The sequence below is a fragment of the Vanessa cardui genome, chromosome 14 (assembly GCF_905220365.1).
Source record: "Vanessa cardui chromosome 14, ilVanCard2.1, whole genome shotgun sequence".
Taxonomy (NCBI): domain Eukaryota; kingdom Metazoa; phylum Arthropoda; class Insecta; order Lepidoptera; family Nymphalidae; genus Vanessa; species Vanessa cardui.
Window position 1 is genome coordinate 8,397,153 of NC_061136.1, and position 14,198 is coordinate 8,411,350.

At 34.9% G+C, this 14,198-nt stretch overlaps 1 protein-coding gene across 10 annotated transcripts in view; it reads left to right on the forward strand.

Annotated features, from left to right (window-relative positions):
- LOC124535069 overlaps window positions 1–12,439 on the forward strand; it is a 64,970-nt gene extending 52,531 nt beyond the window's left edge. For 8 of the 10 annotated variants that reach the window (XM_047111114.1, XM_047111113.1, XM_047111108.1 and 5 more), the window contains 11 exons: window positions 58–178; window positions 254–502; window positions 601–706; window positions 784–1,036; window positions 1,392–1,814; window positions 2,642–2,801; window positions 7,077–7,185; window positions 8,524–8,637; window positions 8,923–9,012; window positions 9,742–9,894; window positions 10,240–12,439. In XM_047111114.1, the coding sequence (XP_046967070.1) occupies window positions 58–178; window positions 254–502; window positions 601–706; window positions 784–1,036; window positions 1,392–1,814; window positions 2,642–2,801; window positions 7,077–7,185; window positions 8,524–8,637; window positions 8,923–9,012; window positions 9,742–9,894; window positions 10,240–10,411 (1,950 nt within the window). In that variant the 3' untranslated portion in view covers window positions 10,412–12,439. The remainder of the gene's footprint in view (window positions 1–57; window positions 179–253; window positions 503–600; window positions 707–783; window positions 1,037–1,391; window positions 1,815–2,641; window positions 2,802–7,076; window positions 7,186–8,523; window positions 8,638–8,922; window positions 9,013–9,741; window positions 9,895–10,239) is intronic. The other 2 variants (XM_047111111.1, XM_047111116.1) reach the window with 2 other exon arrangements.
- The last annotated feature ends 1,759 nt before the right edge of the window (window positions 12,440–14,198 follow it).

The window sequence follows — 14,198 nt, forward strand, 5'->3', positions numbered from 1 at the left end:
CTGAAATAGCTATGGTATCTTAGTTGCACTATCTAAATATGCTTACATTGCTTCTAGGGCAAAAACTTAGCTGAAATACCAATTTGTGAAGAAGGCGAAGTGAGTCCCGACGAATTTTTAAGTCCAACAAACGAAGGGAGACAAAAATATGATCTCATTGATATGTCTCAAAAAAGAGGTAAATAATCTGAAAAATAACATAATGTCATTTATTTCTTTAGGGTTTTTACTAATAATGATTTTTATATTATAGCTTTAGTCTCTAATGTAACGGATGCAGTTGAAATGTTGATTCAACATTTCTCGTCCGCCACGGACCAAGCAGAATTAGCCTTCTTAGGAGACTCAAAACAATCGCCAGCCTGTGCGAAGATAGCTCTAAACGCTTTGTGCCCAGCACTATACGCCATATTTAGAGATGGCCTAAAAGAAAACATTGAAACCTCTTTCGGGGCAGTCAACAATTCTGTTTGGCAAATGGTTGAAGCTACAGCTAGACAGGGTAGATAAAAAATTTAATATTTATTTTTATTTAAATTTCATTTGTTTTTTCGTTGCGATGATTATTGATAAAATGTATAACTTATAAATATTTCACAGGGCCCATAACAAAATCTCTTAACGAATTAGTTTTGAGAATAAACTGTGAAGATGCAGTTACGGAAGGACTAGTAAAATTCAATGCTTTCATTTTAGGCTTATTGAAGTAAGTAGAATTTTGCACATGAATTACAATTTTGATATTTATTTAGCATCTATGACTAATGTTTTGATCTTTTGTAGCGCACAGTCAGTAGATGCGTGGGTTTCGTACGTGCGGACCAGAGAGTCGATTCTATCCAAGCACTACGACCCCGACTCACTCATCCTGGCAGGGTGCGTGGGCGAATCGCGATGTAGAGCCCTCTTGGATACTTTGCTGGCCAGTCTTGAACCACTCAAATTACTGCCCTTTAACCTTGACCTCATGTTTGAAATGCGGGAACTGCACCGGAGCTTCAAGAAAATTGAGAGCGACATGCGAGCCGCCAGTCGGGTGAGTGTCCACGAAAACTCTTTCTTTGATTCTTTAAACGATTTGGCGATATCGAAGTAAGTACATGAAGTGTCATTCGTGCATTGACATCACATTATTGCCTATTAACTGCGCAAATCTGAGCAAACATCGCTTTATTTGCATTTTATAGTTTATTGCATGTGCTTTCGAGACACGACACGCCGGGAACTGATACCTAAAGCGATTAGTTTCGTGCACAGCTTCCATAAAATGCAAATAAGGCTATACGGACCGATCGATAACGATATCGGTAACTTTCAAGGACGCTCTACTATTTACATTGTAACGATGGATGGTACCTTGCATGATTTAACAAGTTTGATGTATTTAACAGCCCACTTCGATTAACACTCCGCCACTAACACTGAACCAGAAAAACCTGCTGAAGCTGGTGCGTTCGATGCAATCGAGCGCAATTTCGAGCGACGACTGTCAGACTAGTGTCATAATGAGACATAAAGAACCAAAAAACAAGGAACCATCCACCCCCGATCTTTTGAACGATTCAGCGAACGTTAAAACTACAGTTGAAAAGAATAGACCGAGGTCGTGCGTCAATCCGAGTACGATAGGCTACGACATTTGTCCTAACAATAGCAGGATAGATTTAGAGAATAACAGGAGGTGGTCAGGTGTCCACCTGGGATCGAAACTAATGCAAGCCTTCGACCGATTGGTCTTTGACGACAGTGACGATTACACTGATAGTCTAGAGAACAATAAACCCTCCACTAAAGCGACCGGCAATGACACGAAGGTAACTGGGAGGGAGTCTGGATTGTATGTTCCTTGTTTGGTAGCATATTGTTTTGTTTGGTCACTTTGTTTACAGGATTACTTCACGCTTTTCATGTGTTTATGTTTTAACTATGTTTTTGCATATCTTTTGCATACATTATTATTTGCTTATGTCGATTTATTTCGTTGTTTTTTTTTTTTTTGTAAACCAGTCACAACTTACATAAGTCACCAGTAGCAGGAAACTCTGTCGGCGTCACGCCACAGGGTTTTTCACATAACCTGCGGTTTATGTATTTATGTTCAACACACTCGTAAATAATACCGAGCTTGCATGAAAACAATATAATACCTAGAGTTTATTCCAATATTTTTTAAACTTTATAAAGACAAAATTTGCCTTAAAGAACATTGAAAATTATAAATTTACTATATTATATCTAGTTTGACTAAAAATAATACTGACGTAGATTAGTACTAGCATAGTGTAGAAGTGAAATCTTTCGCCCCAGTTCAATGATGTTGTAGTAAACAGATATGTTATAAACGCGCAAAAAGTGAAGACTAGAAAACGTCCTAATTGGGACGTTTGCCTTCAGTCGTTTTACGTAGTAATACGTTATAATACATCATAATTACGTAGTAATACGTATTAAAACATCTAGTTTTTACTTATTGTTTTTATCTAGTTATCCTTTTTACTTTTAACGAAATGTAATGTAATGTAACTTTTTCTGTTATTCAGTATGGATATAACATATCTGTTTATTAGAATATCATTGCCCCAGTTAGATATTCCAGAATGAGTGAGGTCTGTTACAATGTGTTCTTTGCGTTCGTCCGCAGCTGGATACGAGTGGAGAAGAACACTGGCGACCGAGCTCGGCCAATAGCAGCGCGAGCGGCCAGACGGGCACGGGCAGCAACAACTCCGGCGGGAAGTTCCGCCGCTTGCAGCTCAAGTGGGAGATGCTGAGCAATGCCGAGAGCCCCGTCACGCCATCCGGTAAATATATTTATAACAAAAATTAAAATCGAATATTCAAAAAAAGAACTAACTTAAAAGTGATACTATAAAATGCCTTTCAATGTAATATTTATTTAGTTCTTATTATATACTAGCTGTGCCCGTGACGTATACGCTCTTGATTTTCCAAAAATGAAAAATTATTGTAGCCTAAGTTACTCCCTATTATATCAGTTATCTGCCAGTGAAAGTCACGTCAAAATCGGTCCAGCTATTCCAGAAATTAGACGGAACAAACATATAGACAAACCGACAAATGTATTTGTACTTTTACAGCGTATAAATACATATGCATTGAATAAAAAAAGGGCTATTTCAATATTACAAACAGACACTTTATTATATGTATTGATCAATAGATTTCGTGGTTCATTCCATTCGTTTTTCTGAAGCACGCTATCCTTGTCAAGGGAAATAATATAAGGCTATTAATACAAATTAATTAACTGTCTTTGTTTTGGGAACGAGTGCTGTTTTAAACAATGCTACATTAATTTTATTTTATAGATAGGTTTTCAAAATGAACGATTTTTAAATAAAGCAATAACTTAGTTTATTTGATTGAAATATTATTACAATTTTTAGTAAATATCACGATATCGAAATTATTTATTACTGAACTGAGTAATGTTTTTTCTGATACAAATCGAAGTTTATAAGGCTTCTTTGTTCGTGTTCCCAATACGAAGCGTACGTGAGCATAGTAGATAAAATCTTGTCATATCAGTAATAATATAAATGTACTCCACGAAGTATTTTGCAATGCGATAAACTTACATCAAGTCCTTATATTTAAAATATTGTATCCAAATAATTTATATTAATTAAAATATGTATTTTTATGAGAGTCGAGATGGCCCAGTGGTTAGAACGCGAGCATCTTAACCGATGATTGCGGGTTCAAACCCATTCAAGCACCGCTGATTCATGTGCTTAATTTGACTTTATAATTCATCTCGTGCTAAACGGTGAAGGAAAACATCGTGAGGAAACCTGCATGTGACAAATTTCACAGAAATTCTGCCACATGTGTATTCCACCAACCCTCATTGGAACAGCGTGGTGGAATATGTTCCAAAACCTTCTCCTCAAAGGGAGAGGAGGCCTTTAGCCTAGCAGTGGGAATTTACAGGCTGTTGTTGTTGTTGTATTTTTAATCGACATTAATTCATCGATTCTCGAATATTCTATAGTATTTTATGACCCACAAGTTTCCAACGCTTCAACTCTTAACGAATACTGATAAACTCTGATATGAAACAATGAATTGCGTTCTGTATATGGCGACACGCAGAATGGTGACTTCCGTGCGGATTTGATGCCGTTATTTAACACCAAATAAAAACTCGTTTTTATTACTTATATATAGAGCTGGCTATATAGTAACATGAGAATTAATAACATTAAATGCTTAAATATGTATAAATATGAACTAAAACTAGTTACTGTATCAATCTTGACCGCGTGGAATGGTGGCAAGAATGCTAGCAGCATTTTAGAATCGCAATTCCGATCCTCTGTGCAAAACACGAACCAGCATTCCTGTCATCAGTTGAGGCAATGAGGCGAGGTGTTATACTTTTGTTGAAATTTGCTGTTTACTTCGTTTGTTTTTATAAAACAAGTAGAGTGTGGGTAATTTTCCCAAAAGGCTTTGAAGGTATCATACAATGAAAGTAAAAGTTCGTAAACGTTACGCCCTGATAGGCAACCGAATTTCTATAAATAAAAAGGTTTGTGCCATAACTCTTCACATCCCTACTCTGTGGGTTTATGTTTATTCTATAAGTATTTCAAATTTAAAATGTAGATTTATTTACGATATTTGTCGATGAATAAAATAAATTCATTTTTTTATTCATTATGGTACATCCCCATGAGTCTTTCCTGGTCAGAATGCTATTTATAAATCTAAATTCAAATATAGTCTTTTAACCAGCTAGGTTATATACTATTTGATATATAACATTATAAAATATATATCGTAATAAATATGACGTATAATTTATATTGATAATGGAACAATTTGGACACTGTCGCGAACATTGACAGGAAACATCTATAACGTGGCCTGAATAAATGTTTATCTTCCACACACATCAATCATTCTTTATAAAACATGTCGCTCGACAGATGTGCGGATCGCATTATGTTTAAAACGGTGTCTGTAACTTGAAGAGATTTATATTATGTGTTCAATATTTGAACCGAGATGGCACAGTGGTTCGAACGCGTGCATCTTTATCGATGATTGCGGGTTCAAACCCTGGCAAGCACCGCTGAATTTTCATGTGCTTAATTTATGTTTATAATTCATCCCGTGCTCGGCGGTGAAGGAAAACATCGTGAGGAAATCTGCATGTGTCTAATTTCAAGGAAATCCTGCACATTTGAATCCATCAACCCACATTGGGATTAGCTCCAAAACTTCCCTTAAATAAATAAAATTTTAACAAAAAGAAAAACCGACTTCAAACAAAACAGTATTTTAAAACAAATAAAAATGCACTAAAAAGTAATAAAAATAATTGCATATTTAACATATTTTTGAGAGTCCTCCTAGGTAAAATGAAATGAAAAATATTAAACTACTTAGAAGTCGATTTACGATTATATAATGTAGTTATAGTTATTGTTATATTTGGAGCCGGTGTCAGCCACGGGCACACGCTTCAACAATCAAAAGAAAGAAGCGATACGAGCCCCTTGATTCACCCAGTATATTATCGTATAAAAGGTAATTTGTAAAAAACATATTTCTTAAAGTATTCTTGTATTGTTTTTTGATAGATATACTATAGGGTTTTCTTGGCTGACACCGACTCCAAATATAGCAATAATTATAACTATATTATATAATCGTAAATCGACTTCTAAGTAAGTCTAATATTTTTCATTTCATTTTACCTAGGAGGACTCTCAAAAATATGTTAAATATGCAATTATTTTTATTACTTTTTAGTGCATTTTTATTTGTTTTAAAATACTGTTTTGTTTGAAGTCGGTTTTTCTTTTTGTTAAAATTTTATTTATTTTTTGATTTTAAGTGAAGCTGATGTAGACTAACATTTTTTTCTTAATATGGATAGATTAAGCGTGGCGTTTATATGAATCAGAAACTACTTCAGGGACAATTTTAAAAGAAACTTTCGAATAAAGCAAAAATAGACTTTCGAAAATGCGGCTTTAATACGTCATGCGGCATGAGCTACATGGTACCTTCGAAAGAGCTGTAATCGACCTAAGTAAAAAAAATTTGCAAAAGAGCTAATATATGTCGTATATCATACATATGGCATCACATCATATACACAAAATTTGATTAAAGACAGGAAGTGATACTGCCCCATATCGCACCCTAACTGTAAGTCGTTTAGGAGTTCCATCACTACATAGTATAAAACAAAGTCGCTTTCTCTGTCCCTATATCTTTATATCTACGCAACGGATTTTGATGCGGTTTTCTTTAATAGATAGTGTGATTCAAGGGGAAGGTTTGTGTATATAATACATGAATAATATGGTAAAGAAACACTGATAATTTTAGAAGTTTGCAATGTGATATCGTAAATAAACAAATTCTGTAGTATATTTAGTAACAGTATTGCACCCGTGCGAAGCCGGGGTAGGTAGCTAGTTGATTATAATATTCGAATATGACATACATAAACATAACCACATTACGGAATGTGACTCAAATATCCAAGTAACCCATAAATAAAAGATTCGACCGAGTATTGCTAACGCGCTCCTCAGAATTGTTCCGTTCCCTCCCGTTCCCTTAATTTGTCATGGATCCTGTGCTCAGAACCTTACCAAACTTTCACCAAACTACCCTTAAAGTATATCCTTTATAATTAAAAAAGAATCATCAAAATTGGTTAACGTGATTTTGAGTTATTCATCTATTTGTCGCGCATATACATAATGCAAATTTAAGACTTATGTCGTTTTCACATGGATACCATCATCGAAAAAAAAAATAAAAAAAATGGGACCCCACGGGAAGCACTACCTTTCAAACAAAAAATAAATTATCAAAATCGGTCCACCCAGTGAAAAGTTATGAGGTAACAAACATAAAAAAAAAAAAAAAAAAAAAAAAAAAAAAAAATACAGACGAATTGATAACCTCCTCCTTTTTGGAGTCGGTTGAAAAGGGAAGAGAAGGCTTTAGCCCAGAACTGGGAAATTGTGAGACTATTGCTGTTGTTGTAAAAACTAATGTAACTTTATAATCTTAATGTATTTTAGGAGAGACGTCACCAGCTACAGCCCGAGGTTCCAAAATTCCACGACCGGTATCGTCACCGGTGCGTCCTCAAGCGCCCGCTGTACAGTCACCCGCTAAGAACACGCACAGGTAAGACCTATTCGTTAAAGTTATTTCAGATATAATGGATTGATAAGCGACGTTTATTTAAATGTAAGGGGTGTATGAGGGGTTGACTCATACTTTCAGTCTGAATCATGGAGTTAGTATTTGTCGAAATGGAGGCACAGATTTTAACCACATTTTTAAATTTCGATTCGTATGAGCGAGACGACGAGATACGACTGATTTAATTAAATAAATACACCTATATATGGCACAAAGTAAATTACATAGGAATTATATTTAAATCGACTTGGTGTAATTGTCTTTTTCGTTACTAGAAAGGGTGATGAATAGTTGAACCCCAGCTGTTTTCGTTTTGTAAAGCGAGAATGAATAATGAATATTATACGTGACCTCGTTTCAGTTTTTGTAGGCAGATTTCGCTTAAAGCGTTGGAAGTATTAATATTAAGAGGGTTGAATAAACAATGCAACCGGTTTTATTTAAAATATAAAACCGTAGATTTTACTTTCCGAGAATATTAAATAAATTAAATATTTGTTATCATTACACAGTATAAAACAAAGTCGCATACCGCTGTCTGTCCCTGTATGTTTAGATCTTTAAAATTACGCAACGGATTTTGATGCGGTTTTATTCGGTTTTTTTAATAGATAGAGATACGAGAGGAAGGTTTTTGCATACGTAATAATACATTAGGCTATTTGACTGCTTTTTAAAATCGATTTTATATTATTTAGTAGAGGTTAAGGAACCCATTAAAAGTTGTTTTTTTCATTTCTAGTACATATTTGCCGAAAAATATCATATTAAAAATTCCATATTTAAATAACGCGCGAAAACGCCACTTGAACAATATGGCGCTGCAATGGGGTCGATGACGTCACGTTTAATCTGTGTTACATATAATAAAGCAAAGTTTACAAGAAAGTGACTTCATCATAAGCCCGGCCAATCACGAGCGTTTTGTCTCACTTGACAAACGTTTGAAAAACATCATTTTTATTTATTGATTTTTGAATAAATTAAGTATTATTTTCAAGTTTCGTTAGTAAATAACCATTTTTAAACTCATAATATACACTGATTACAATAATTCACAATTTATTTTTCGCATTGTCAAATAGCCTATTTTAGAAGTTTTCTAATGTGATGTCGTATATGAACAAATTTTGTATTATATTTCGTGCATACATACATATATATCAATATTGAAGCTGGAGCGGGTCGCTCAGTGACCTTAGTGAATGTTATTACATATTGTAATATGAATATTGTATTTATGAGAGCGGTCTCTATCTATGTGTGTGTGTGTGTGATCTATCTCTGTGTTAGTTAAAATTATATATTTTTTTATAACAGAGGCATCCCAGTGCCGGTGCGTAAGAGCTCGTCTCCAACCGCAGCGACGCCTCGAACCGCAAACACCGGCCGGACAAATACTGCAAATAAAAAACCACCGCAGCCGGCAAACAGGTACATCATAGCATATAAATGATACATATAAAAAAATAAATATTAGATTACTATTTCCGTAGAAGAAACTACTTATTTTCAAATTTTATAGGACTCGGACGCTCTGTTATTAAAATATCCTTCATTGAATCTTATAAGAACTTTTTATTTATTTTACAAAAGTGGTGGAGGCTTCTTGATAAGCTTACGTTCTCATATTGTTTCAAAATAGTGGAAATGGGGCTTTATATACTTGTCGACAGCACAATTTTCATAAGCTTTACTTGATATGTATGCACGCTTCAGAGTAATTCCCGAGAAGTCAACGAGGAAAGCCGAAAAGACACGAGTGTCGAACGTTGCAGTTAAAAACACTATCGGTGCTAAGAAATCGCTGTATGTACTATTATTTATCACATGGAGAAACTTCCTCCATGCTCCCTAACAACACTTACGTAACACTTTGTTCCACTAAACGTCTAACAGCATGATTGCATGATCTAATCGAACGGGTTGAGTTCATTTCCGTTGTTAAAATATTATAAAAATATATTTTACGTAACTTGAAAATTTATATTGATTTAACTGAATAATAATTTGGAAATCTTGCCTTAACCCCGATAACATGGTACATAGAATAATATAATACTTAATTTTTGGTCATATTATTTATTAATTATCTAACTATGCATTTAAACAATTAATATGAGTAGGTGAACATTTAAAAATATTTTTTAAAAAAATACTATTTACAGAGGAAATTTATCTTGAAATTATAAATGAAAGAAATCAATACCTTCGAAGTTTATAAAACTCTGATGTCATAAAAAGCACTATCTTATAATAATTATTATTCTATCATAAAACTTTAATTTCTTGATGTTGTTTGTATTTATACTTATTTATAAAAAATATACATAAAAATATATATAAAAAAAAAGAATTTTTTCTCCACGACAGTACACTATGAGTCAGCCGAAAAAAAATCTTACAGATTCTTTTATAAATTTCCCATGCTACACGACGATTGCGTATTTGTTTCATTGTCATCGACAGCTTATACTTTTTGTAAGCCAAAGTCGATGCCATATGTGGGTAGTTTTCTAACTGCCTCGATACTGACAGGGCGTCGCGCGTGGACGGCGCATGCGTGGGCGGCGCGCCGCGGCCCGCGTCGCTGCCGTACGGGCGCGCCGCGCCGCCGCCCGCGCCGCGCCGCGCCGCCTCCTCGTCCGCCGCGCGCGCGCATGCGCACCACGCGCAACAGCAGAAACACAAGTGACTATACCCCTTACTATTTCATTGTTCATGCACGTTGCCCTTATAGCAACTGCTAGGATTTGTTCCACTGTTGGACGAAGGCCTCTTCTTGTGCTATACGAAAGTTTTCGATTATTCCGCTACCATGATCCAGTGCGGGTTGGTGGATACTAGTGTATCCATATATGATTTTCATCCGACCAATGTAGTTTTCCTGTACATGTTTCGCAGATTAAATTTAAATGAAAAATTCAGAGATGTTTGAGATTACTGGAAACGACTTCGCGACAGAACAGGCAGTTTTATATCGAGAGCATGTTTGAAAAATACGGCGATATCGATGTTTGATTTTTCATATTCCAGGTACGTGAGAACGCTCTGGCATAGATTGCCGTCGGATTCAGGCCACCTGGCGTTCAACGAGGGAGAGCGGTTGCGACTCATCCTAGAGGTGGACGACCAACATCTGCTGTGCTGTCGAGGGGACCAAAAGGGCCTGGTTCCCCGAGATGCAGTTCTGTTGGAGGACTTCTGATATTGGCAGGGATAGCCCGACTGGCAGCCGCACTGGCGCCCCCTGCGCGTGTCCTCCAATGTTGGCAAACACTGAGTGCGGTCAGTCTGCTTAATCCATCAATAAACGTAGTTTTCTGAACAAAGTGAACACGAGGCAGTTGTGTGCAATAGTGGGTCCGGTTGGAACTGAGATTCGAACTACTGAATCGGTTGTGGTTGTTTGTGAAAGGACGCGTTAGTGTTGTGGTGGACGTTGTATATAATAAACAGTGAATAGTAAACCCGGTCGTCTTGATGCTTGAAATTTTTATAGTCTATAATATAATTTATGATGTTACCCAAATCTAAATCTCATTCAAAAATATATAGATAATGTCTTCGAGCAGGGATTTCCTCGACTGTGATTATATTTATTATAATTTATTTCAAATTAATCTTTTATAGCTTATTTTATCTTGTTGACTATATTAATTTTTAAGACAATATGCAATTCTATTTATGAATAGAGTCTTTGAATTTTTTTTTAGAAAAAATTCTTCGTCGGACTGATCGTACCCGTCAAGGCGATCCCTGCTCGGCGACTAAACATGACATCACTAAATTTTCGCACATTTTAATTCTGTAGTACAATCTAGTCTTACGTTTTAAGGCACGACTTTGTCTCGGACTGTATATACTTTGTTGTAAGGAACACTAATTGTGGGTATATTTATTGCGGGTGTGTTTAGATCATGGCATTTAGGAATTAATATGACATTCGCTGTAAATATTCCTGCGATGGGATGTGATATAGATATTTACTGTACTCTAAGGACAAAATCTCATAGTAGCTACAAACTCCAATTTACTTATATGACTATAATAATCGTAACACATTGTCGCTGAGAGAAAGACGCCTGATATTTAAAAAAAAATAGTTAAATTTAATGGGAATTGATGTCTACATATAACGATAATATATGATAATATTGTTAGTCTTTATTGATATTTAAATCGTGTCTACTGTGTACATAATATTTATACCAAATAATCGCCGCCGAGCGCTAAATGTATGTAACGATTCTATATTAAATGAAACTCGTCTAGATAACGTATCCTACACTTTAAACGACTCGTCTGAGATTTGCTGCAGACTTGTTTAAACTTGTGACGTCACTAACAGCATGTGGCCTCTCCTCGTCACCTTCCTCTCACGGGTTTGCGGTAAACTGTCAGTCAGTACTTCTATCGATTCCTTCTACGAACCTCCTCCGTACGGTAATAGGAAGTTTAACATGGGCGTGTAACTAATCGCATGACCTTCACCGATCATCCTTTCCTACGGCTTTCTATAACGTACTAGTTTCTAGAACGTTCTCTTAGGTGTTGGAGTGTAACGACCTCGCCCGCTGACCGCATGCGCCTCTCCACAATCGTTCCTCAGCCCCAGCACTGTAATTGAACGTCACTATCGCGGCGACCGATCTGGGCGAAAGCATACCTTACCCGTATGGTTATAAACGTCAATCTCCTCTGACACTCACTTCGCTTTACGCTAAGTTACCGAATTATTGTGATACTCAATCATATCACCGCTTTACGCCGGGAAACGAATAGAAATGATATTTTTGGTATTTGTATTGCTCAAGCGGGGACGATTTATCGGATGTTATATTAATCACAGATAAATTATAATACTCTAATTGTAATCTTGTTATACTCGTGGTTTTAACGACATTATTCGTCTATCGTTGTAATATTATTTTGTAAATAAATATTCGTAAAATATAAACGAGAATATTCGTATTAAAAATTAAAAAGTCAAAATTGTAAGGAAACAATTGAATGCACGAAACAGTTCCTCTCGTAGTCCGTCGTGCTGTCGAGTCACATTGGTGTTTTGTAGAAATGTTATTGTAGAACAAATTTATCGTGTTACCGGCGTCTTTCTCCAGGCTGATGCTGTATTAGAACATGCCAACTTCAATGCAAACGAAGATGTTCCCCGACGCGAATAACGTCGGAGAGCGAAATGTATTAGGACTGTACCATAGGAGAATATTGTATACAATAATTAGATCTAAAATGTTATCTGTAGTACGTTCATACATAGATATTGTGAGTACCATTATATGTTTGTATTATAGATCCATTATCGCGTTAGTGTTATTGCGCTTTGTGACTGAATGATGTGATGTGGCCTTTGTATGTATTAAATATAATAGTTACATGTGTGCGTGCGCTTGTTGCATCTGTCGGTGTCGTGACGTCTACTTAACTGCATCCGGAACGCTTCGAAAGTATACTATATTGTATCATATACTCGTGGAAATCTCTAATAGCCGATTAGATATCACTAAACTATGCCTTAAAATAATCATTAATCGTATAGTCCGTGAACTGATACAAAAATTATGGTTCGCTTTGAAGCTTGAAACTAATCGCTTGAGAATTAGCGCATGTATTAACTTTAGAGGAGTTTGTTAGTTGTAAGTTTTTATCAACTGTTTGTATTTGGAAGGGAGTCTGAAGTTAATTTTTATAAATGATATTCCTGCGCGCTCATTTTAGGAAGCTGTGAAGTGTGAATGGTGAGGTGTCCTCTATTGGTACAAACGGTTAAGTTATTACGTTCTTTACGTGTAAATTTTATTTATAATTTTTAATTATTATTGGGATCAATAAGTTGAAATTTGAGTTAAAGATTTTATTTTCTTAGAAAAAATAAATAAAATAAATGATTAAACTTGTTAGATTTACGAAACTCGACGAACGACTGAGAAATTTATTCCGAATATTTATAAGTTAACTCGAAAAATCATCCTATGTTTTTATTCGACATTCATCATCCAACATTATATGTATTGTTTAAAAATATTATTGTATTAAGTGCCATAATTTAATGAATTAACAATGGATAAAATATTATTATAATGCATAACCATGTACACCAATAAAACAATATTAAAAACATAAATGTTGTTTTACTAAATTCCTTCTCAGCTATAAAATAATATACGAACACATAGAAAAATTGCAGAAAACATATTTTTTCATATGAAAACTAAGTGTCTTAGCCATAGGCCATAAAAGCTCCTATGGTCTTACTACCGTAATACGGGTACAGACCAATAACTTTGGCATTAAATAGACGTCTAGATTGATTGAAATCCTGAATAACTTATGATATTCATTATATATTCGCGACAAAATGTCATTTTTAATGTCGTGTAAGTTGTAATTGAAAATTTAAATTAAAGCCCATCGTAAGCAATTGGGTAGAATAGTGTGGTTTTATAGATAAAGATAAAGATTTATTAATCTGAGCTGTTTGTAGTGCACATAGCTGAACTATTAGCAAATAGCATATGTAATAAGTTTTTCCGCTTCTTTTGAAAGAGACTACTCGTAGATGTCCATTATAGTATGTACAAGGTAGCTTCGTCAATCACGAGGTAGGATCAGACGCAAATAAAAAACCTTTTAACATCAATATAATTACTTTAATAAAATTGAAAAGACAAATCACAAAGATGCAGATTACATCGTGTTTATTTGTGAAAAACTATTTAATTTTCTAATCACAAGTTCAAAGGAGTGTTTTCATTTATTTTTACTACTATTATGTGTTAATTTACTTGTGTTTAGTTAAATAAATTTAAAACTATAAGTTTTTTTCCATTTATATTGATGAAGAATGGAATGGAATGATACGCATAAGTTATGTCACCTATATTTTTTTTCATTTATAGGTATGTTTTTCTTAACCTAAGAAAGTGTTAGTCATTGATTAAATTTAATATTCGTTAAAAACTAATTGTACTGTG